Source organism: Anastrepha ludens, chromosome X (genome assembly GCF_028408465.1).
Source record: "Anastrepha ludens isolate Willacy chromosome X, idAnaLude1.1, whole genome shotgun sequence".
NCBI lineage: Eukaryota > Metazoa > Arthropoda > Insecta > Diptera > Tephritidae > Anastrepha > Anastrepha ludens.
Genome location: NC_071503.1, coordinates 25,186,248 through 25,213,741, shown reverse-complemented (window position 1 = coordinate 25,213,741; position 27,494 = coordinate 25,186,248). Strand labels below are relative to the sequence as shown.

The 27,494-nt window shown below is 34.2% G+C and overlaps 1 protein-coding gene across 1 annotated transcript in view; it reads right to left on the bottom strand.

Annotated features, from left to right (window-relative positions):
* Positions 1-3,635: 3,635 nt before the first annotated feature.
* LOC128869829 (uncharacterized) overlaps positions 3,636-27,494 on the bottom strand; it is a 92,689-nt gene continuing 68,830 nt past the window's right edge. The window contains exons 7-9 of the mRNA XM_054112431.1: positions 13,709-13,960; positions 4,598-4,849; positions 3,636-3,806 (exon numbers count right to left, since the gene is read on the bottom strand). Of these exons, the coding sequence (XP_053968406.1) occupies positions 3,636-3,806; positions 4,598-4,849; positions 13,709-13,960 (675 nt within the window). The remainder of the gene's footprint in view (positions 3,807-4,597; positions 4,850-13,708; positions 13,961-27,494) is intronic.

The window sequence follows — 27,494 nt, the reverse complement described above, 5'->3', positions numbered from 1 at the left end:
GTCAATTGCCAATGAAATCGCTGTGAATGATTTTATATATATATATATAATTGGCGCGTACACCCTTTTCGGGTGTTTGGCCGAGCTCCTCCTCCTATTTGTGGTGTGCATCTTGATGTTGTTACACAAATGGAGGGACCTACAGTTTCAAGCCGATTCCGAACGGCAGATATTTTTAAGAGGAGCTTTTTCATGGCAGAAATCCACTCGGAGGTTTGCCATTGCCTGCCGAGGGGCGACCGCTATTAGAAAAATGTTTTTCCTAATTTTGTTGTTTTCACCGAGATTCGAGCCAACGTTCTCTTTGTAAATTCCGAATGGTAGTTCACACCAACCCATTTGGCTGCGGCGGCCGCCCTTTTAATTGCGATTCTGTAATATCCGCCATTTCATCTACTCGTCTGCTTATAGTTCTACGAGATAAGCACATACCCTCATATTTCGGTTATTCTGAAGGGGACAAAATTCCTACTGCTTTTAATATACAAGACTTCACCAATTCGCCATCCGAAAATGCACCATTCTCACGAACAAGGTTTAACGCGATTTCATAAGTTGCACGCTTTGCATCTACAACGTAATCTTCGCTTTCCTAAGAAATTTAAAAAAATTTTAATAAGTTAGGCTTAAGAAGTTGTATATACTTTTCCTTTCTTCTCCTACATATTTATCATAGGGCATTGTGATTCTCCGTTTACATATTTGCATAAAAAAGTTACATTCCACTTCGGATTAAAATTTAACAATGTTCTTTTATTTGAGGTCATGCTGAACCAATTGTTTAATCGATGAAATATTTTATTTAACTTTGTTTATGTAAATTAAAAATTAAAACAGAGTAACATATTACACATTAGAAATAAATGTAAGTTTTTGTCGGCAGTTGAACACTGTGCACTTTGTTTTGACGTTCGCCGTTTCAAATTTTTAAATAGAATTTTCAACACTGCATCCACACCATACAAATACACTTAATATTAGTGGTTTTTTATGCGACAATAATATGTAACTTACGGTCTCAAAAAATATCGTCGAAATCTGAAGAAAACACGAAAAAACTGATTTTATTTATGAAATGTCAAAATTTATGAGCAAGAGTTGCCGTAGTTGTTAAATGTGGGAATCAATTTTGGACATTGTTGATTTTATTATTGATGATTTATATACATATGTATATACTCTTGGTTGTTTATTTTTATATGTAGTTGTGCATATCAGATTGTATTGGATTTAGATGGACGAAATTAGTTGTCAATCACGTCCACTTTTCATGAAAAATAAAAGAAAATATGGTATCATTCAGTAGCTAAAAATTCTGAAACATTTAACAAACTTCGGTAGCTGAGGAGAGTTTGCAGTTTTATAAAGTAATTTGCTAAAAAATTTGAAAATCTGGATTTCTTAGCTCAATTTAAAAAACATTAATTTAAAAAAAATATATCCGAACTCAAAAACCATTTAAGAAATCATAAGATAAGTGTGCGTAATTTACAGATTCGTCAGTATATGCAGTGATCAATATTATTGAAGATTTAACTGTCATTACTTTCCAATATGTAAGATTTTAATTTAATCTCATATTAAATATTTTCAGAGGCCTTAATCTTCTTTACATCTAGCAATTAAAAAACAGTATTACGAGAACTTTTGAAATGTTTTATTGCATGTTTATTGTTGTTTTTTATCTTAAATCATTATTATAATAGGAAGTGTAATATGTATTTAATTTAGTTATTGAAGAAAAATCTACCAAAAAACCTAATTTTTTAGAAATTTGTTGATATGAAGTTTAAAGTTGGCATCCCTGGTAAGAATTCATGAATAATTGCTCTCTCATTCAGGATACAAACATAGGCACAACTTGCTCAATTTTTCTGTTTCTTCCCTGTGCTTTGTTATCCCCCTTCACCTAGAACTTTTAGCACGCAGAAGCACACGCTGCTGCACAGTGCAAACGTGCTGAGTCTGCCCGTCACTAATCTAAAAAAACTAAAGGAAAATAATAATGATCAAGTAATGATTTATGAAGTTTTCAATGAAAGAATTAACAACATTACAACATTAGGAAATCAATTACTAAATTCGATAAGAAACGACAATTATGTAATAAGTACCTCTGAATCTGGAAAGTAAAATAGGAATTAATAAACATTAAGTACGTAATTAAATGAGCTATAATTGGAATTATGAATACAATGTTGTTGAATAAAAAAGAAATTGAGACAGCAATCATCAAATTAAAAGAAGAAAGAATGCCATTTGCATCAGTAGAAGAAGCATTAGGATATGCAAAAGTTAACGTAATAATTAACGTAATCGTGAATTTTATATTTGGTAAAAATACCACTAACAAACAATATTACTTATAAGAATATTATAATAAGACCAGTTAAGAGAAATAAAGAAATTACTAAACTTGATTTTGAAAAAATTCTAAAAGACAAAAATTATATATGTATATATAATAAAGAATAAATGTATGAAATAAAAAGTAATAAAAATTTGTGAGAGAAATAACATAATTGATATTAGTAACAGCACCTGCATCCTCAAATACTAAGTAGTAGAAAATCATTTTGCACAATAAGTAATAATCAATACATACCAACAATCGAGGAAATACAGCCCGGAATAGTCTTACTAAACGACTTCAATGGAACACTAAAAACGGAAAAAGAGCAGTGAACAATTACTGGTACTTATCTAATCAAGTTTCACAACACATCATTGAGCATCAATAACGAAACATTCACCAATATCGAAATGTCTACGATCATACAGCCAACACCGCAAGAAAGGGAACGCATCAACATTTTATCATTAAAGCCCTCAACGAACTACATATTAACAACACGAAAAAGATAAATCTGTTAAGAACAGATTCGACAATAAACAAGAGTGCAATGCTAGGACTAGCAATAATCTACACAGCAATAAAATAACCTTCAAATTTTGGATAAAACCCACATCAAAAATAATCATCCAAGAAGTACCAACGGAAACATTCAAATAAGTCTACATAACGTCCAGCACCTTACGGAATCGCCCAGATGCATCAATTAACACAAATAATAACCAACTATTTCTAATAAGACGATCGAGGACAATCGTTTTTAAGAAAGGAGGAGTTAACGCTACTGAATGCTGAAAGTTCATCCACTACACGCGTTTCCGTTGCTCGACCTTCTCGCTGACATTGTGTCTGCAATAAACCATGTGAACGGCAACAAGCGAAATTCCGCGAATATGATCACGCGGCTAAGTTAGCTTTAAGAAATTTCGTAAAGTTCAGTTCAAATTTGAGAGTTGTGAAATAAAGACGGAGCTTGCTCCGTAAAAAACTATTTTTAACCCTCTCATGCCCGAATTAAAATGGGCTCGGCTAAAATTTTTTTGAGTATATATATAAGATAGGATTAACATCAATATTAACTGTTCAAAATTTCAAGGTCCTAGGTGTCCTGGTTCAAGAGCTACAGGATGTTGCGTATATGCAACATTGGGCAATGGTGGTATATATTTAAAAACAAGTTTATTTCTTTTACAAATGCCGTTAATTTATACTTTATGTATGATAAGACACGAAACAGTTTTTTTGGGGATTGGAACACAAGTGCACATTACATTTGCGGCATTTACAGCTTGGAAACCCGTGCATACTCTACATCTGCCTCTTGTTCCTCATTCCGGCCAATGATTATAACCGCCAAGTCGTAGTGATTTTGGTGGGTCTTCAATATAAGCTCTTTTATAGGGATTTGATTCACATCCTGTAGAAGCAGCTGGTGATGATGGAGCTGGTGATGCTGGAGAAGATGGTGCAGTTCCTGAATTCATTATCAAAAGGAGTGATGATGGACGACCTCTCTTTTTGGCGACAGCTGTAGTTTGACTTGCGTTCAAAAGTTCGGCAGCAACATCCAATTGAAAATTTATAAGCGGCATATACTTTGATTCGCCGTTTGTATGTGCAATGTCTCTGCGGTACAACAACCAACTGTTTACTAAACTCGAATTTATGCACCAGTATACTATACGCATGTACCATTTATTTGAGCGGTGGTTGATTTTGTACAATTCAAGCAGCATGTCTGCAAGATCAACCCCTCCCATGTGTTTGTTGTACCATTACATAATTTGAAACCAGTTGTACGCTCTTATTATCATACCAACGGCAAGCAATCAAGTTGTGCGTTGCTTCAAATCTGAAATCGCTTGATCCACGTCCTCGCTTTTGAAGGATTTTCTCACTGCTTAGATCACAATTTTTCAATCGGTTGCTTCGAATTGTACCAACGGCCAGTATGCCTTTTTATTTTAGAGCACACATCAAGCTTATTGCAGAAAACCAATTGTCAAAAAACAGTTTGAAATTTTGGTTTACTGGCATATTGGATGATAAAAAAAGCACAATATCTGGTGATATTCCCAGGCCATAAGTCTTGCACGTTCCTTCTCCAATGTACAGATTAAAATCATATAGAATCCCGGACACACCAGCTCTCGTAAACATTTTGAAACCCCACTTGTGGGGCTTCAATGGCAGATACTGCTTCAAATTCCACTTCAAACTATTGAAAACTATTTTTGCCAGTACCTCCTGTGCAACGATTTCATTTTCATTCAAATCTTCAACATCTTTGCTTCCAATAATTTGGTCAATCAAACCAACTTCCACATTTTCAGCTCTGTTATCTAAATATTTCAATGTTTTCTCTATAATTTCCTCCATATTTTGATCTTCTTCTTCATCAATTTCATCGTCAGCCGAATCATCCCAATCAAATTTGGCAAATCTTTCAATCTCAGCTTGAGTCAGACCTTTTGGGCGCATCTTAGAAAGTCTATACTGAAATAAATTATATTTTTCGAAAGTTACCACAATACACTAATGTTGCATATACGCAACACGAAAATAACAAAATTATTACAGACAAACTAAATAATATTTTGATGTAGGGTTTTTTTCTAAATACTCTCTTACCTTTCTATATTTATGTAGTAATGTTGGTTTCAGGATGAAATAATTATTTTAATTATTTTTTTCCACTTTTTTAAAACACTGTTTTTTCGCAAAATCAATTTTTCAACTTCTCGCTCACAAATATAGCTACAGAGTGAAAGCGTGTACAGCTGACTGCCAAACAACTTGCTGTTTGCTCTCTCAACACAGTAAGCTATAATTTAAAAGAAAATTCAAAACAATAACTAGAAAATAACGGGAGTTAGAGGCTCGGAAACACAATGTTGCGTATATGCAACATCGGGCATGAGAGGGTTAAATAAATTAATGTAGTAATAAAACTCTCTGTAGATTTTCTTTCATTTTGTAAATATAGCGTAATATATAATTTTTCTCGTTTGTCTCTACGAAGTAGCATATGCGATCCATTTTTAGCTTCCTTATCGGTTACTTCGTCTTATATGCAATCAGGGTATCTCGAATACATGCAATCAGCGGGCTTACGTTAATTGGGTTCTGTATCGCCATTATTGTTGAGAGGCTATCGGTGCATATGGTATATTTTCATTTTGTCGTTACCGCCCATTTTGTTGCTTCTTTTACAGCATAGGCTTCAGCTGAGAAAATAGAGCAGAAGGGTGAGCACATTAGTTCGTCTTCCAAAAAAGAGGAATGTAGAGCCTATGGGAGGTGTTTGCTAGTTTTTAAGCACTTTGGTTTTATATCAAGATCGAGATGCGCTGTCTTTTGAACAACACGATGGATAGCTGATTGCTTTTTTATATGCCGTTTTCGCATAAGCGCTTGTGTTACTTTGTTGTGTATCCTGCAACAATGAGTATAAAAAAGTTTAGGTATCAGTCGTAATGTGCTCAATTCGAGTCTTTCTTGGATATGTGGCATGCCAGTTTCTGCAAGTACAGGGTGAACGATATGAAGTGTTACCTATTGAAAACACCATAACTTTTTTGGTGAAGTTAGTTTTTATTGATTTCAAAGGCAAAATTGTTCAAAAATGATTACAGTTTTAACATATCGCACTTGTTACGTTAAAGCGTAACAACTCAAAATCTGAACATTTTCAGTAGAGACGAAAAACTGTTTCCGTAAATATTAATAATATATTACAAGGAAAAAAATATGTAATTGCGCGAAAATATCATTAAAAACAATATAACGGTTGTTTCATTCTTATTTGTTTAGTAGTTGCTCTAAAATAACAAATTTTTGAGTTGTTACTCTTTTCCTGAAATTTTTTTATACACTTAGTGGTGTTATTTTGAGTTGTCTCTGTTTAACTGAAAATTCACACTAGAATTGATAAATATTATTTATAACATACAGGAATGCCAATTTATTGATGTTTAATAAAAATTACACTGGATCACAAATTTCAACTTTTCAACTGGCTGTAAACCAGTGTTATTAACATTTATTCATTTTCAGTAATTCGAAACAAAAGTTATTGCTTATTAAAAAAAATATCAATGAATTAAACTTAAATTAAGTGTCTATTAAGTTTTTATAGTACGTCTCATAAAAACTCTTTGGAATAATGTTCTTTTGAACCAGGTCTCCTATATCTCGTTTTTTAACTTCTGATAAAGGCAAATTTTCCAAATAAATATAATTTTTTTAGGAAATTATTGTCATTTCTCTTTATTATGAAAATATTGGTATGGCTGAATTACGCATAAACAAAATTTCGGCCAAATGACCGCCGCGGCTTCGGCGGCACACCTCCATCCGATGGTCCAAATTTTCGATGACGCTGAGGCATAATTGAGGTTCTATGCCGTTAATGTGCCGAATTATCTCATCCTTTAGCTCTTGAATTTTTGCTAGCTTATCGACGTACACCTTTTCTTTCAAATAACTCCAAAGAAAGAAGTCAAGTCAGATGATCTTGGCGGCCAATTGACATCGCTGCGTCGTGAGATTATTCGGCCATCAAATTTTTCGCCCAAACGAGCCATTGTTTCGTTAGCTGTGTGACAAGTGGCACCGTCCTGTTGAAACCACATATCGTCCACATCCATATCTTACAATTCGGGTCATAAAAAGCTCGTTATCATCTCACGATAACGAACACTATTCACAGTAACTGCCTAACCGGCCTCATTTTGGAAAAAATACGGTTCAATGATGCCGCCGGCCCATAAACCGCACCAAACAGTCACTCTTTGAGGGTGCATTGGTTTTTCGGCAATCACTCTTGGATTATCATTTGCCCAAATGCGGCAATTCTGCTTATTGACGAATCCACTGAGGTGAAAATGTGCCGCATCTCTGAAGATGATTTTCTTCGATATGCATTTTGATTTGAACGTCCGTTTTCATAATAGGCCTGAATAACTTTAACGCATTGCTCCATTGTGTATCTTTCCATGGCTCAAATTGAGTTAGTCTGAAATTGAAAAATTTTAAATGAAATGCAGGAAACAGCTTGACGTTTAGGTGTGGTTCACATTCAACATCGGCCCTTAAAATTTAACCACCCTTTAGAAACAATATGACAAACAGCAAGGACATCCTACTAATACTAACCATATTCATCATGACGACCACTAGCTTAACAGACATGGAAATACTAAACTTCTCGAAAAATCATGTTATAACGATCAATGACGGACAATCTAAAATACAGGGGACATTCCAGATAATACACCATATTGACCTGGACCAATACGACAATTTTTTAAAAGACGTACTAACCTACCTCAACAAGAACATTAGTAATACTTTCAAACATAAAACCAAAACCGGAATTTAGAAATAAGAGAGCAATAAATGCATTAGGTACGGCATGGAAGTACAATGCTGGTACTTCTGATCGCGAAGGTTTTGAAATGAATAAAGATCTAAACTAGGGACGGGCAGCAGAGTGGCACGCTCGCAGCAGAGCGTGCTAGCAAAGTACCAGATGAGGGGGCGACAAACTTACATCAGAAGGGTAAGCAATAGGCGTGTACGTTTATTAATCTCTTCTGAGCAACGCATATGTGTTTCTAAAAAAGGGAGTGAAGCTTTGCCAATAGCAAAGTTACCAGATAAGGTGACTTCATTCCATGTTAAGGGATTTTGAAGTGTTCATATTAAATAATAAAATGATTTTGCTTTTGTTTTTATTGGAAACGCTTCTTTGAATATTAATTTCCATTTTATTTACATTTATAATTTTTGTAATCAAGAAGCATAGGCGACTTTATAATCAAGAAGTTTGAACATTCGCATGTCAAAGTTTCATAGTTGCTAAACTATGTGGAGAAAAATTTGTACTGACAAATCGGTGTATATTTTTCTGAATGAAAAAATTGTCTTCGTTTACATATAAGTATGTATGTATATCGTATGTTTTTATGTTAATGCATTTTTATAAAGAAATGCTGGTCACAACAGCAAACAGTAATCTCAACCAGCCATGTTTTATTTAAACAATGCATGTTATACATTTAATGTTGTTAAAAAGGACAATTTAGTTACCTGACATTGGTGGGAAAACATGTTTCCATTAAAAAAATACGGGATGTTTTCAAAAATCATTGGGGAAATTATCTTAGTAGAGTGGATATTCTTGGTGACTACTTACTTGCTCTCATATTCAAATCACACGCATATGGCAATGCGCACAGTATGACAAAGTACACAAAAATGATTAGAGAAATTTGTTTGATACCATGGAAAACAGCGGATTTTTTTCTAAAAAAAATTGGAGGAAACGTGTTAAAAGTGGGCCTACCTGGTGGCTACAAGGTCTCATGTTCGGCTACATGCAGATTACATTGTGTATTGTATGACAAAGTACATACACATTTTTTAATTTTAAATAAATAGTTCTTATTTCGAAATATCTTTTTCAACATTTAAAATAAACTATTTTCGAATGAAAGCTTTTCATAACTAGTATAATAATGTTTGCTCAAAAGATTAAAGGATAAATATATGTTAAAATTTATTATTGTTTTTTTGTTAGTAACTCTATATTGGGAGACACCTCTTGCGCTGCAGCTAAACGCAATATATTTCTTAAATTAGTATCGGATAGTCGATTTCTTAACCTAACCTTATTAAGTTTTTTAAGGTGGGCATCAACTCCTCGGATAAAAACCGCTAATTGGGCTATGTCGGATATATCTGTGCTTTCGTCAATTGCCAATGAAATCGCTGTGAATGATTTTATATATATATATAATTGGCGCGTACACCCTTTTCGGGTGTTTGGCCGAGCTCCTCCTCCTATTTGTGGTGTGCGTCTTGATGTTGTTACACAAATGGAGGGACCTACAGTTTCAAGCCGATTCCGAACGGCAGATATTTTTAAGAGGAGCTTTTTCATGGCAGAAATCCACTCGGAGGTTTGCCATTGCCTGCCGAGGGGCGACCGCTATTAGAAAAATGTTTTTCCTAATTTTGTTGTTTTCACCGAGATTCGAGCCAACGTTCTCTTTGTAAATTCCGAATGGTAGTTCACACCAACCCATTTGGCTGCGGCGGCCGCCCTTTTAATTGCGATTCTGTAATATCCGCCATTTCATCTACTCGTCTGCTTATAGTTCTACGAGATAAGCACATACCCTCATATTTCGGTTATTCTGAAGGGGACAAAATTCCTACTGCTTTTAATATACAAGACTTCACCAATTCGCCATCCGAAAATGCACCATTCTCACGAACAAGGTTTAACGCGATTTCATAAGTTGCACGCTTTGCATCTACAACGTAATCTTCGCTTTCCTAAGAAATTTAAAAAAATTTTAATAAGTTAGGCTTAAGAATTTGTATATACTTTTCCTTTCTTCTCCTACATATTTATCATAGGGCATTGTGATTCTCCGTTTACATATTTGCATAAAAAAGTTACATTCCACTTCGGATTAAAATTTAACAATGTTCTTTTATTTGAGGTCATGCTGAACCAATTGTTTAATCGATGAAATATTTTATTTAACTTTGTTTATGTAAATTAAAAATTAAAACAGAGTAATATATTACACATTAGAAATAAATGTAAGTTTTTGTCGGCAGTTGAACACTGTGCACTTTGTTTTGACGTTCGCCGTTTCAAATTTTTAAATAGAATTTTCAACACTGCATCCACACCATACAAATACACTTAATATTAGTGGTTTTTTATGCGACAATAATATGTAACTTACGGTCTCAAAAAATATCGTCGAAATGTGAAGAAAACACGAAAAAACTGATTTTATTTATGAAATGTCAAAACTTATGAGTAAGAGTTGCCGTAGTTGTTAAATGTGGGAATCAATTTTGGACATTGTTGATTTTATTATTGATGATTTATATACATATGTATATACTCTTGGTTGTTTATTTTTATATGCAGTTGTGCATATCAGATTGTATTGGATTTAGATGGACGAAATTAGTTGTCAATCACGTCCACTTTTCATGAAAAATAAAAGAAAATATGGTATCATTCAGTAGCTAAAAATTCTGAAACATTTAACAAACTTCGGTAGCTGAGGAGAGTTTGCAGTTTTATAAAGTAATTTACTAAAAAAATTTGAAAATCTGGATTTCTTAGCTCAATTTAAAAAACATTAATTTAAAAAAAATATATCCGAACTCAAAAACCATTTAAGAAATCATAAGATAAGTGTGCGTAATTTACAGATTCGTCAGTATATGCAGTGATCAATATTATTGAAGATTTAACTGTCATTACTTTCCAATATGTAAGATTTTAATTTAATCTCATATTAAATATTTTCAGAGGCCTTAATCTTCTTTACATCTAGCAATTAAAAAACAGTATTACGCGAACTTTTGAAATGTTTTATTGCATGTTTATTGTTGTTTTTTATCTTAAATCATTATTATAATAGGAAGTGTAATATGTATTTAATTTAGTTATTGAAGAAAAATCTACCAAAAAACCTAATTTTTTAGAAATTTGTTGATATGAAGTTTAAAGTTGGCATCCCAGGTAAGAATTCATGAATAATTGCTCTCTCATTCAGGATACAAACATAGGCACAACTTGCTCAATTTTTCTGTTTCTTCCCTGTGCTTTGTTATCCCCCTTCACCTAGAACTTTTAGCACGCAGAAGCACACGCTGCTGCACAGTGCAAACGTGCTGAGTCTGCCCGTCACTAATCTAAAAAAACTAAAGGAAAATAATAATGATCAAGTAATGATTTATGAAGTTTTCAATGAAAGAATTAACAACATTACAACATTAGGAAATCAATTACTAAATTCGATAAGAAAAGACAATTATGTAATAAGTGAAATACCTCTGAATCTGGAAAGTAAAATAGGAATTAATAAACATTAAGTACGTAATTAAATGGGCTATAATTGGAATTATGAATACAATGTTGTTGAATAAAAAAGAAATTGAGACAGCAATCATCAAATTAAAAGAAGAAAGAATGCCATTTGCATCAGTAGAAGAAGCATTAGGATATGCAAAAGTTAACGTAGTAATTAACGTAATCGTGAATTTTATATTTGGTAAAAATACCACTAACAAACAATATTACTTATAAGAATATTATAATAAGACCAGTTAAGAGAAATAAAGAAATTACTAAACTTGATTTTGAAAAAATTCTAAAAGACAAAAATGATATATGTATATAGAATAAAGAATAAATGTATGAAATAAAAAGTAATAAAAATTTGTGAGAGAAATAACATAATTGATATTAGTAACAGCACCTGCATCCTCAAATACTAAGTAGTAGAAAATCATTTTGCACAATAAGTAATAATCAATACATACCAACAATCGAGGAAATACAGCCCGGAATAGTCTTACTAAACGACTTCAATGGAACACTAAAAACGGAAAAAGAGCAGTGAACAATTACTGGTACTTATCTAATCAAGTTTCACAACACATCATTGAGCATCAATAACGAAACATTCACCAATATCGAAATGTCTACGATCATACAGCCAACACCGCAAGAAAGGGAACGCATCAACATTTTATCATTAAAGCCCTCAACGAACTACATATTAACAACACGAAAAAGATAAATCTGTTAAGAACAGATTCGACAATAAACAAGAGTGCAATGCTAGGACTAGCAATAATCTACACAGCAATAAAATAACCTTCAAATTTTGGATAAAACCCACATCAAAAATAATCATCCAAGAAGTACCAACGGAAACATTCAAATAAGTCTACATAACGTCCAGCACCTTACGGAATCGCCCAGATGCGTCAATTAACACAAATAATAACCAACTATTTCTAATAAGTCGATCGAGGACAATCGTTTTTAAGAAAGGAGGAGTTAACGCTACTGAATGCTGAAAGTTCATCCACTACACGCGTTTCCGTTGCTCGACCTTCTCGCTGACATTGTGTCTGCAATAAACCATGTGAACGGCAACAAGCGAAATTCCGCGAATATGATCACGCGGTTAAGTTAGCTTTAAGAAATTTCGTAAAGTTCAGTTCAAATTTGAGAGTTGTGAAATAAAGACGGAGCTTGCTCCGTAAAAAACTATTTTTAACCCTCTCATGCCCGAATTAAAATGGGCTCGGCTAAAATTTTTTTGAGTAGATATATAAGATAGGATTAACATCAATATTAACTGTTCAAAATTTCAAGGTCCTAGGTGCCCTGGTTCAAGAGCTACAGGATGTTGCGTATATGCAACATTGGGCAATGGTGGTATATATTTAAAAACAAGTTTATTTCTTTTACAAATGCCGTTAATTTATATTTTATGTATGATAAGACACGAAACAGTTTTTTTGGGGATTGGAACACAAGTGCACATTACATTTGCGGCATTTACAGCTTGGAAACCCGTGCATACTCTACATCTGCCTCTTGTTCCTCATTCCGGCCAATGATTATAACCGCCAAGTCGTAGTGATTTTGGTGGGTCTTCAATATAAGCTCTTTTATAGGGATTTGATTCACATCCTGTAGAAGCAGCTGGTGATGATGGAGCTGGTGATGCTGGAGAAGATGGTGCAGTTCCTGAATTCATTATCAAAAGGAGTGATGATGGACGACCTCTCTTTTTGGCGACAGCTGTAGTTTGACTTGCGTTCAAAAGTTCGGCAGCAACATCCAATTGAAAATTTATAAGCGGCATATACTTTGATTCGCCGTTTGTATGTGCAATGTCTCTGCGGTACAACAACCAACTGTTTACTAAACTCGAATTTATGCACCAGTATACTATACGCATGTACCATTTATTTGAGCGGTGGTTGATTTTGTACAATTCAAGCAGCATGTCTGCAAGATCAACCCCTCCCATGTGTTTGTTGTACCATTACATAATTTGAAACCAGTTGTACGCTCTTATTATCATACCAACGGCAAGCAATCAAGTTGTGCGTTGCTTCAAATCTGAAATCGCTTGATCCACGTCCTCGCTTTTGAAGGATTTTCTCACTGCTTAGATCACAATTTTTCAATCGGTTGCTTCGAATTGTACCAACGGCCAGTATGCCTTTTTATTTTAGAGCACACATCAAGCTTATTGCAGAAAACCAATTGTCAAAAAACAGTTTGAAATTTTGGTTTACTGGCATATTGGATGATAAAAAAAGCACAATATCTGGTGATATTCCCAGGCCATAAGTCTTGCACGTTCCTTCTCCAATGTACAGATTAAAATCATATAGAATCCCGGACACACCAGCTCTCGTAAACATTTTGAAACCCCACTTGTGGGGCTTCAATGGCAGATACTGCTTCAAATTCCACTTCAAACTATTGAAAACTATTTTTGCCAGTACCTCCTGTGCAACGATTTCATTTTCATTCAAATCTTCAACATCTTTGCTTCCAATAATTTGGTCAATCAAACCAACTTCCACATTTTCAGCTCTGTTATCTAAATATTTCAATGTTTTCTCTATAATTTCCTCCATATTTTGATCTTCTTCTTCATCAATTTCATCGTCAGCCGAATCATCCCAATCAAATTTGGCAAATCTTTCAATCTCAGCTTGAGTCAGACCTTTTGGGCGCATCTTAGAAAGTCTATACTGAAATAAATTATATTTTTCGAAAGTTACCACAATACACTAATGTTGCATATACGCAACACGAAAATAACAAAATTATTACAGACAAACTAAATAATATTTTGATGTAGGGTTTTTTTCTAAATACTCTCTTACCTTTCTATATTTATGTAGTAATGTTGGTTTCAGGATGAAATAATTATTTTAATTATTTTTTTCCACTTTTTTAAAACACTGTTTTTTCGCAAAATCAATTTTTCAACTTCTCGCTCACAAATATAGCTACAGAGTGAAAGCGTGTACAGCTGACTGCCAAACAACTTGCTGTTTGCTCTCTCAACACAGTAAGCTATAATTTAAAAGAAAATTCAAAACAATAACTAGAAAATAACGGGAGTTAGAGGCTCGGAAACACAATGTTGCGTATATGCAACATCGGGCATGAGAGGGTTAAATAAATTAATGTAGTAATAAAACTCTCTGTAGATTTTCTTTCATTTTGTAAATATAGCGTAATATATAATTTTTCTCGTTTGTCTCTACGAAGTAGCATATGCGATCCATTTTTAGCTTCCTTATCGGTTACTTCGTCTTATATGCAATCAGGGTATCTCGAATACATGCAATCAGCGGGCTTACGTTAATTGGGTTCTGTATCGCCATTATTGTTGAGAGGCTATCGGTGCATATGGTATATTTTCATTTTGTCGTTACCGCCCATTTTGTTGCTTCTTTTACAGCATAGGCTTCAGCTGAGAAAATAGAGCAGAAGGGTGAGCACATTAGTTCGTCTTCCAAAAAAGAGGAATGTAGAGCCTATGGGAGGTGTTTGCTAGTTTTTAAGCACTTTGGTTTTATATCAAGATCGAGATGCGCTGTCTTTTGAACAACACGATGGATAGCTGATTGCTTTTTTATATGCCGTTTTCGCATAAGCGCTTGTGTTACTTTGTTGTGTATCCTACAACAATGAGTATAAAAAAGTTTAGGTATCAGTCGTAATGTGCTCAATTCGAGTCTTTCTTGGATATGTGGCATGCCAGGTTCTGCAAGTACAGGGTGAACGATATGAAGTGTTACCTATTGAAAACACCATAACTTTTTTTTGTGAAGTTAGTTTTTATTGATTTCAAAGGCAAAATTGTTCAAAAATGATTACAGTTTTAACATATCGCACTTGTTACGTTAAAGCGTAACAACTCAAAATCTGAACATTTTCAGTAGAGACGAAAAACTGTTTCCGTAAATATTAATAATATATTACAAGGAAAAAAATATGTAATTGCGCGAAAATATCATTAAAAACAATATAACGGTTGTTTCATTCTTATTTGTTTAGTAGTTGCTCTAAAATAACAAATTTTTGAGTTGTTTCTCTTTTCCTGAAATTTTTTTATACACTTAGTGGTGTTATTTTGAGTTGTCTCTGTTTAACTGAAAATTCACACTAGAATTGATAAATATTATTTATAACATACAGGAATGCCAATTTATTGATGTTTAATAAAAATTACACTGGATCACAAATTTCAACTTTTCAACTGGCTGTAAACCAGTGTTATTAACATTTATTCATTTTCAGTAATTCGAAACAAAAGTTATTGCTTATTAAAAAAAATATCAATGAATTAAACTTAAATTAAGTGTCTATTAAGTTTTTATAGTACGTCTCATAAAAACTCTTTGGAATAATGTTCTTTTGGACCAGGTCTCCTATATCTCGTTTTTTAACTTCTGATAAAGGCAAATTTTCCAAATAAATATAATTTTTTTAGGAAATTATTGTCATTTCTCTTTATTATGAAAATATTGGTATGGCTGAATTACGCATAAACAAAATTTCGGCCAAATGACCGCCGCGGCTTCGGCGGCACACCTCCATCCGATGGTCCAAATTTTCGATGACGCTGAGGCATAATTGAGGTTCTATGCCGTTAATGTGCCGAATTATCTCATCCTTTAGCTCTTGAATTTTTGCTGGCTTATCGACGTACACCTTTTCTTTCAAATAACTCCAAAGCAAGAAGTCAAGTCAGATGATCTTGGCGGCCAATTGACATCGCTGCGTCGTGAGATTATTCGGCCATCAAATTTTTCGCCCAAACGAGCCATTGTTTCGTTAGCTGTGTGACAAGTGGCACCGTCCTGTTGAAACCACATATCGTCCACATCCATATCTTCCAATTCGGGTCATAAAAAGCTCGTTATCATCTCACGATAACGAACACTATTCACAGTAACTGCCTAACCGGCCTCATTTTGGAAAAAATACGGTCCAATGATGCCGTCGGCCCATAAACCGCACCAAACAGTCACTCTTTGTGGGTGCATTGGTTTTTCGGCAATCACTCTTGGATTATCATTCGCCCAAATGCGACAATTCTGCTTATTGACGAATCCACTGAGGTGAAAATGTGCCGCATCTCTGAAGATGATTTTCTTCGATATGCATTTTGATTTGAACGTCCGTTTTCATAATAGGCCTGAATAACTTTAACGCATTGCTCCATTGTGTATCTTTCCATGGCTCAAATTGAGTTAGTCTGAAATTGAAAAATCTTAAATGAATCGGCCCTTAAAATTTAACTACCCTTTAGAAACAATATGACAAACAGCAAGGACATCCTACTAATACTAACCATATTCATCATGACGACCACTAGCTTAACAGACATGGAAATACTAAACTTCTCGAAAAATCATGTTATAACGATCAATGACGGACAATCTAAAATACAGGGGACATTCCAGATAATACACCATATTGACCTGGACCAATACGACAATTTTTTAAAAGACGTACTAACCTACCTCAACAAGAACATTAGTAATACTTTCAAACATAAAACCAAAACCGGAATTTAGAAATAAGAGAGCAATAAATGCATTAGGTACGGCATGGAAGTACAATGCTGGTACTTCTGATCGCGAAGATTTTGAAATGAATAAAGATCTAAACTAGGGACGGGCAGCAGAGTGGCACGCTCGCAGCAGAGCGTGCTAGCAAAGTACCAGATGAGGGGGCGACAAACTTACATCAGAAGGGTAAGCAATAGGCGTGTACGTTTATTAATCTCTTCTGAGCAACGCATATGTGTTTCTAAAACAGGGAGTGAAGCTTTGCCAATAGCAAAGTTACCAGATAAGGTGACTTCATTCCATGTTAAGGGATTTTGAAGTGTTGGGATTTGCTGGATCGTTCATATTAAATAATAAAATGCTTTTGCTTTTTTTTTATTGGAAACGCTTCTTTGAATATTAATTTCCATTTTATTTACATTTATAATTTTTGTAATCAAGAAGCATAGGCGACTTTGTAATCAAGAAGTTTGAACATTCGCATGTCAAAGTTTCATAGTTGCTAAACTATGTGGAGAAAAATTTGTACTGACAAATCGGTGTATATTTTTCTGAATGAAAAAATTGTCTTCGTTTACATATAAGTATGTATGTATATCGTATGTTTTTATGTTAATGCATTTTTATAAAGAAATGCTGGTCACAACAGCAAACAGTAATCTCAACCAGCCATGTTTTATTTAAACAATGCATGTTATACATTTAATGTTGTTAAAAAGGACAATTTAGTTACCTGACATTGGTGGGAAAACATGTTTCCATTAAAAAAATACGGGATGTTTTCAAAAATCATTGGGGAAATTATCTTAGTAGAGTGGATATTCTTGGTGACTACTTACTTGCTCTCATATTCAAATCACACGCATATGGCAATGCGCACAGTATGACAAAGTACACAAAAATGATTAGAGAAATTTGTTTGATACCATGGAAAACAGCGGATTTTTTTCTAAAAAAAATTGGAGGAAACGTGTTAAAAGTGGGCCTACCTGGTGGCTACAAGGTCTCATGTTCGGCTACATGCAGATTACATTGTGTATTGTATGACAAAGTACATACACATTTTTTAATTTTAAATAAATAGTTCTTATTTCGAAATATCTTTTTCAACATTTAAAATAAACTATTTTCGAATGAAAGCTTTTCATAACTAGTATAATAATGTTTGCTCAAAAGATTAAAGGATAAATATATGTTAAAATTTATTATTGTTTTTTTGTTAGTAACTCTATATTGGGAGACACCTCTTGCGCTGCAGCTAAACGCAATATATTTCTTAAATTAGTATCGGATAGTCGATTTCTTAACCTAACCTTATTAAGTTTTTTAAGGTGGGCATCAACTCCTCGGATAAAAACCGCTAATTGGGCTATGTCGGATATATCTGTGCTTTCGTCAATTGCCAATGAAATCGCTGTGAATGATTTTATATATATATATAATTGGCGCGTACACCCTTTTCGGGTGTTTGGCCGAGCTCCTCCTCCTATTTGTGGTGTGCGTCTTGATGTTGTTACACAAATGGAGGGACCTACAGTTTCAAGCCGATTCCGAACGGCAGATATTTTTAAGAGGAGCTTTTTCATGGCAGAAATCCACTCGGAGGTTTGCCATTGCCTGCCGAGGGGCGACCGCTATTAGAAAAATGTTTTTCCTAATTTTGTTGTTTTCACCGAGATTCGAGCCAACGTTCTCTTTGTAAATTCCGAATGGTAGTTCACACCAACCCATTTGGCTGCGGCGGCCGCCCTTTTAATTGCGATTCTGTAATATCCGCCATTTCATCTACTCGTCTGCTTATAGTTCTACGAGATAAGCACATACCCTCATATTTCGGTTATTCTGAAGGGGACAAAATTCCTACTGCTTTTAATATACAAGACTTCACCAATTCGCTATCCGAAAATGCACCATTCTCACGAACAAGGTTTAACGCGATTTCATAAGTTGCACGCTTTGCATTTACAACGTAATCTTCGCTTTCCTAAGAAATTTAAAAAAATTTTAATAATTTAGGCTTAAGAATTTGTATATACTTTTCCTTTCTTCTCCTACATATTTATCATAGGGCATTGTGATTCTCCGTTTACATATTTGCATAAAAAAGTTACATTCCACTTCGGATTAAAATTTAACAATGTTCTTTTATTTGAGGTCATGCTGAACCAATTGTTTAATCGATGAAATATTTTATTTAACTTTGTTTATGTAAATTAAAAATTAAAACAGAGTAATATATTACACATTAGAAATAAATGTAAGTTTTTGTCGGCAGTTGAACACTGTGCACTTTGTTTTGACGTTCGCCGTTTCAAATTTTTAAATAGAATTTTCAACACTGCATCCACACCATACAAATACACTTAATATTAGTGGTTTTTTATGCGACAATAATATGTAACTTACGGTCTCAAAAAATATCGTCGAAATCTGAAGAAAACACGAAAAAACTGATTTTATTTATGAAATGTCAAAGCTTATGAGTAAGAGTTGCCGTAGTTGTTAAATGTGGGAATCAATTTTGGACATTGTTGATTTTATTATTGATGATTTATATACATATGTATATACTCTTGGTTGTTTATTTTTATATGCAGTTGTGCATATCAGAGTGTATTGGATTTAGATGGACGAAATTAGTTGTCAATCACGTCCACTTTTCATGAAAAATAAAAGAAAATATGGTATCATTCAGTAGCTAAAAATTCTGAAACATTTAACAAACTTCGGTAGCTGAGGAGAGTTTGCAGTTTTATAAAGTAATTTGCTAAAAAATTTGAAAGTCTGTATTTCTTAGCTCAATTTAAGAAACATTAATTTAAAAAAAATATATCCGAACTCAAAAACCATTTAAGAAATCATAAGATAAGTGTGCGTAATTTACAGATTCGTCAGTATATGCAGTGATCAATATTATTGAAGATTTAACTGTCATTACTTTCCAATATGTAAGATTTTAATTTAATCTCATATTAAATATTTTCAGAGGCCTTAATCTTCTTTACATCTAGCAATTAAAAAACAGTATTACGCGAACTTTTGAAATGTTTTATTGCATGTTTATTGTTGTTTTTTATCTTAAATCATTATTATAATAGGAAGTGTAATATGTATTTAATTTAGTTATTGAAGAAAAATCTACCAAAAAACCTAATTTTTTAGAAATTTGTTGATATGAAGTTTAAAGTTGGCATCCCTGGTAAGAATTCATGAATAATTGCTCTCTCATTCAGGATACAAACATAGGCACAACTTGCTCAATTTTTCTGTTTCTTCCCTGTGCTTTGTTATCCCCCTTCAGCTAGAACTTTTAGCACGCAGAAGCACACGCTGCTGCACAGTGCAAACGTGCTGAGTTTGCCCGTCACTAATCTAAAAACACTAAAGGAAAATAATAATGATCAAGTAATGATTTATGAAGTTTTCAATGAAAGAATTAACAACATTACAACATTAGGAAATCAATTACTAAATTCGATAAGAAAAGACAATTATGTAATAAGTGAAATACCTCTGAATCTGGAAAGTAAAATAGGAATTAATAAACATTAAGTACGTAATTAAATGGGCTATAATTGGAATTATGAATACAATGTTGTTGAATAAAAAAGAAATTGAGACAGCAATCATCAATTTAAAAGAAGAAATAATGCCATTTGCATCAGTAGAAGAAGCATTAGGATATGCAAAAGTTAACGTAATAATTAACGTAATCGTGAATTTTATATTTGGTAAAAATACCACTAACAAACAATATTACTTATAAGAATATTATAATAAGACCAGTTAAGAGAAATAAAGAAATTACTAAACTTGATTTTGAAAAAATACTAAAAGACAAAAATGATATATGTATATAGAATAAAGAATAAATGTATGAAATTAAAAGTATTGTAATAAAAATTTGTGAGAGAAATAACATAATTGATATTAGTAACAGCACCTGCATCCTCAAATACTAAGTAGTAGAAAATCATTTTGCACAATAAGTAATAATCAATACATACCAACAATCGAGGAAATACAGCCCGGAATAGTCTTACTAAACGACTTCAATGGAACACTAAAAACGGAAAAAGAGCAGTGAACAATTACTGGTACTTATCTAATCAAGTTTCACAACACATCATTGAGCATCAATAACGAAACATTCACCAATATCGAAATGTCTACGATCATACAGCCAACACCGCAAGAAAGGGAACGCATCAACATTTTATCATTAAAGCCCTCAACGAACTACATATTAACAACACGAAAAAGATAAATCTGTTAAGAACAGATTCGACAATAAACAAGAGTGCAATGCTAGGACTAGCAATAATCTACACAGCAATAAAATAACCTTCAAATTTTGGAAAAAACCCACATCAAAAATAATCATCCAAGAAGTACCAACGGAAACATTCAAATAAGTCTACATAACGTCCAGCACCTTACCGAATCGCCCAGATGCATCAATTAACACAAATAATAACCAACTAGGAAACGTCGTTAGTTATTCATATCTTCGACTACGTGACCTACCCTATTTCTAATAAGACGATCGAGGACAATCGTTTTTAAGAAAGGAGGAGTTAACGCTACTGAATGCTGAAAGTTCATCCACTACACGCGTTTCCGTTGCTCGACCTTCTCGCTGACATTGTGTCTGCAATAAACCATGTGAACGGCAACAAGCGAAATTCCGCGAATATGATCACGCGGCTAAGTTAGCTTTAAGAAATTTTGTAAAGTTCAGTTCAAATTTGAGAGTTGTGAAATAAAGACGGAGCTTGCTCCGTAAAAAACTATTTTTAAATAAATTAATGTAGTAATAAAACTCTTTCTGTAGATTTTCTTTCATTTTGTAAATATAGCGTAATATATATTGTAATTTTTCTCGTTTGTCTCTACGAAGTAGCATATGCGATCCATTTTTAGCTTCCTTATCGGTTACTTCGTCTTATATGCAATCAGGGTATCTCGAATACATGCAATCAGCGGGCTTACGTTAATTGGGTTCTGTATCGCCATTATTGTTGAGAGGCTATCGGTGCATATGGTATATTTTCATTTTGTCGTTACCGCCCATTTTGTTGTTTCTTTTACAGCATAGGCTTCAGCTGAGAAAATAGAGCAGAAGGGTGAGCACATTAATTCGTCTTCCAAAAAAGAGGAATGTAGAGCCTATGGGAGGTGTTTGCTAATTTTTAAGCACTTTGGTTTTATATCAAGATCGAGATGCGCTGTCTTTTGAACAACACGATGGATAGCTGATTGCTTTTTTATATGCCGTTTTCGCATAAGCGCTTGTGTTACTTTGTTGTGTATCCTACAACAATGAGTATAAAAAAGTTTAGGTATCAGTCGTAATGTGCTCAATTCGAGTCTTTCTTGGATATGTGGCATGCCAGTTTCTGCAAGTACAGGGTGAACGATATGAAGTGTTACCTATTGAAAACACCATAACTTTTTTTTGTGAAATTAGTTTTTATTGATTTCAAAGGCAAAATTGTTCAAAAATGATTACAGTTTTAACATATCGCACTTGTTACGTTAAAGCGTAACAACTCAAAATCTGAACATTTTCAGTAGAGACGAAAAACTGTTTCCGTAAATATTAATAATATATTACAAGGAAAAAAATATGTAATTGCCCGAAAATATCATTAAAAACAATATAACGGTTGTTTCATTCTTATTTGTTTAGTAGTTGCTCTAAAATAACAAATTTTTGAGTTGTTACTCTTTTCCTGAAATTTTTTTATACACTTAGTGGTGTTATTTTGAGTTGTCTCTGTTTAACTGAAAATTCTCACTAGAATTGATAAATATTATTTATAACTTACAGGAATGCCAATTTATTGATGTTTAATAAAAATTACACTGGATCACAAATTTCAACTTTTCAACTGGCTGTAAACCAGTGTTATTAACATTTATTCATTTCCAGTAATTCGAAACAAAAGTTATTGCTTATTAAAAAAAAATATCAATGAATTAAATTTAAATTAAGTGTCTATTAAGTTTTTATAGTACGTCTCATAAAAACTCTTTGGAATAATGTTCTTTTGGACCAGGTCTCCTATATCTCGTTTTTTAACTTCTGATAAAGGCAAATTTTCCAAATAAATATAATTTTTTTAGGAAATTATTGTCATTTCTCTTTATTATGAAAATATTGGTATGGCTGAATTACGCATAAAACAAAATTTCGGCCAAATGACCGCCGCGGCTTCAGCAGCACACCTCCATCCGATGGTCCAAATTTTCGATGACGCTGAGGCATAATTGAGGTTCTATGCCGTTAATGTGCCGAATTATCTCATCCTTTAGCTCTTGAATTTTTGCTGGCTTATCGACGTACACCTTTTCTTTCAAATAACTCCAAAGAAAGAAGTCAAGTCAGATGATCTTGGCGGCCAATTGACATCGCTGCGTCGTGAGATTATTCGGCCATCAAATTTTTCGCCCAAACGAGCCATTGTTTCGTTAGCTGTGTGACAAGTGGCACCGTCCTGTTGAAACCACATATCGTCCACATCCATATCTTCCAATTCGGGTCATAAAAAGTTCGTTATCATCTCACGATAACGAACACTATTCACAGTAACTGCCTAACCGGCCTCATTTTGGAAAAAATACGGTCCAATGATGCCGCCGGCCCATAAACCGCACCAAACAGTCACTCTTTGTGGGTGCATTGGTTTTTCGGCAATCACTCTTGGATTATCATTCGCCCAAATGCGGCAATTCTGCTTATTGACGAATCCACTGAGGTGAAAATGTGCCGCATCTCTGAAGATGATTTTTTTCGATATGCATTTTGATTTGAACGTCCGTTTTCATAATAGGCCTGAATAACTTTAACGCATTGCTCCATTGTGTATCTTTCCATGGCTCAAATTGAGTTAGTCTGAAATTGAAAAATTTTAAATGAAATGCAGGAAACAGCTTGACGTTTAGGTGTGGTTCACATTCAACATCGGCCCTTAAAATTTAACCACCCTTTAGAAACAATATGACAAACAGCAAGGACATCCTACTAATACTAACCATATTCATCATGACGACCACTAGCTTAACAGACATGGAAATACTAAACTTCTCGAAAAATCATGTTATAACGATCAATGACGGACAATCTAAAATACAGGGGACATTCCAGATAATACACCATATTGACCTGGACCAATACGACAATTTTTTAAAAGACGTACTAACCTACCTCAACAAGAATATTAGTAATACTTTCAAACATAAAACCAAAACCGGAATTTAGAAATAAGAGAGCAATAAATGCATTAGGTACGGCATGGAAGTACATTGCTGGTACTCCTGATCGCGAAGATTTTGAAATGAAAAAAGATCTAAACTAGGGACGGGCAGCAGAGTGGCACGCTCGCAGCAGAGCGTGCTAGCAAAGTACCAGATAAGGGGGCGACAAACTTACATCAGAAGGGTAAGCAATAGGCGTGTACGTTTATTAATCTCTTCTGAGCAACGCATATGTGTTTCTAAAGAAGGGAGTGAAGCTTTACCAATGGCAAAGTTACCAGATAAGGGGACTTCATTCCATGTTAGGGGATTTTGAAGTGTTGGGATTTGCTAGATCGTTCATATTAAATAATAAAATGCTTTTGGTTTTTTTTTATTGGAAACGCTTCTTTGAATATTAACATCATCTTTGCAAATTTCTATTTTATTTACATTTATAATTTTTGTAATCAAGAAGCATAGGCGACTTTATAATCAAGAAGTTTGAACATTCGCATGTCAAAGTTTCATAGTTGCTAAACTATGTGGAGAAAAATTTGTACTGACAAATCGGTGTATATTTTTCTGAATGAAAAAATTGTCTTCGTTTACATATAAGTATGTATGTATATCGTATGTTTTTATGTTAATGCATTTTTATAAAGAAATGCTGGTCACAACAGCAAACAGTAATCTCAACCAGCCATGTTTTATTTAAACAATGCATGTTATACATTTAATGTTGTTAAAAAGGACAATTTAGTTACCTGACATTGGTGGGAAAACATGTTTCCATTAAAAAAATACGGGATGTTTTCAAAAATCATTGGGGAAATTATCTTAGTAGAGTGGATATTCTTGGTGACTACTTACTTGCTCTCATATTCAAATCACACGCATATGGCAATGCGCACAGTATGACAAAGTACACAAAAATGATTAGAGAAATTTGTTTGATACCATGGAAAACAGCGGATTTTTTTCTAAAAAAAATTGGAGGAAACGTGTTAAAAGTGGGCCTACCTGGTGGCTACAAGGTCTCATGTTCGGCTACATGCAGATTACATTGTGTATTGTATGACAAAGTACATACACATTTTTTAATTTTAAATAAATAGTTCTTATTTCGAAATATCTTTTTCAACATTTAAAATAAAATATTTTCGAATGAAAGCTTTTCATAACTAGTAAAATAATGTTTGCTCAAAAGAATAAAGGATAAATATATGTTAAAATTTATTATTGTTTTTTTGTTAGTAACTCTATATGAAATCGCTGTGATTGATTTTATATATATATATATATAATTGGCGCGTACACCCTTTTCGGGTGTTTGGCCGAGCTCCTCCTCCTATTTATGGTGTGCGTCTTGATGTTGTTACACAAATGGAGGGACCTACAGTTTCAAGCCGATTCCGAACGGCAGATATTTTTAAGAGGAGCTTTTTCATGGCAGAAATCCACTCGGAGGTTTGCCATTGCCTGCCGAGGGGCGACCGCTATTAGAAAAATGTTTTTCCTAATTTTGTTGTTTTCACCGAGATTCGAGCCAACGTTCTCTTTGTGAATTCCGAATGGTAGTTCACACCAACCCATTCGGCTGCGGCGGCCGCCCTTTTAATTGCGATTCTGTAATATCCGCCATTTCATCTACTCGTCTGCTTATAGTTCTACGAGATAAGCACATACCCTCATATTTCGGTTATTCTGAAGGGGACAAAATTCCTATTGCTTTTAATATACAAGACTTCACAAATTCGCCATCCGAAAATGCACCATTCTCACGAACAAGGTTTAACGCGATTTCATAATAGGACTATGAATAAGTTCGTGCGGTTTTTTCGAAATTTGAAACTTTATTGACGTAAAATGGTTACAAATTTAATATTCAAAATATTGTCCATCGCTTACTACTACTTTTTCCCATCTTTCTGGCAATTCACGGATTCCCTTTGTGAAAAATTCGGTCGGTTTTGCCGCAATCCACGAATCGATCCATTTTTTGACTTCATCGTAATTACGGAAGTGCTGGTCAGCCAGGCCATGTTGCATCGATCGGAAGAGATAGTAATCGGATGGCGCAAGGTCTGGACTATACGGCGGGTGGGGTAGGACATCCCATTTGAGCGTTTCTAAGTATGTTTTGACCACTTGTGCAACATGTGGCCGAGCATTGTCATGTTGCAAAATAACTTTGTCGTGTCTATCGGCGTATTGCGGCCGTTTTTCTCGCAGTGCTCGGCTCAAACGCATCAATTGTCGTCGGTAGACATCCCCCGTAATCGTTTCATTCGGTTTCAGTAGTTCATAATACACAACACCCAGCTGGTCCCACCAGATACACAGCATAACCTTCAGGCCATGAATATTCTGCGCCGACGTCGATGTTGAAGCATGGCCAGGGTATCCATACGTTGCCCGACGTTTTGGATTGTCGTAATGGACCCACTTTTCATCGCCAGTCACAATTCGATGCAAAAAACCCTTTCTTTTGTGCCGTTGAAGCAGTTGTTCGCATGCCATAAAACGGCGTTCAACGTCTCTTGGCTTCAATTCATACGGCACCCAATGGCCTACCTTTCGGATCATTCCCATGGCTTTTAAACGTTTGGAAATGGTTGATTGATCAACTCCCAAAGTTTTTGCAACCTCTTCTTGCGTTTGAGCCGGATCTTGATCGAGCAATTCCTCCAATTCGGTATCCATGAACTTTGGCGGCGCACCCTCGCGTTCTTCGTCTTCCAAGCCAAAATCACCACTTTTAAAGCGTGCAAACCACTTCTGGCACGTTCGCTCAGATAGAGCATGCTCACCATAAACTTCCACCAAGATACGATGACTTTCGGCTGCTTTTTTCTTCATATTAAAATAATGAAGAAGAATTCCCCGCAAAAACACATTATTTGGAACGAAATTCGACATTTTCAAGTGTGGTAAAAATATTGTTGTTTACGCTTCAAATAAAAAACTTATACTGACGTTTGTGCCTTACGACAGTAGCTCTCCAATGAATGTTTGGAAATGTGGATCGATGGAATAATAATCAAGTTACGCCATCTGTTGTAAAACCGCACGAACTTATTCATAGTCCTATTAAGTTGCACGCTTTGCATCTACAACGTAATCTTCGCTTTCCTAAGAAATTTAAAAAAATTTTAATAATTTAGATGTATGTTTTTGTCGGCAGTTGAACACTGTGCACTTTGTTTTGACGTTCGCCGTTTCAAATTTTTAAATAATATAGAATTTTCAACACTGCATCCACACCATACAAATACACTTAATATTAGTGGTTTTTTATGCGACAATAATATGTAACTTACGGTCTCAAAAAATATCGTCGAAATGTGAAGAAAACACGAAAAAACTGATTTTATTTATGAAATGTCAAAACTTATGAGTAAGAGTTGCCGTAGTTGTTAAATGTGGGAATCAATTTTGGAGATTGTTGATTTTA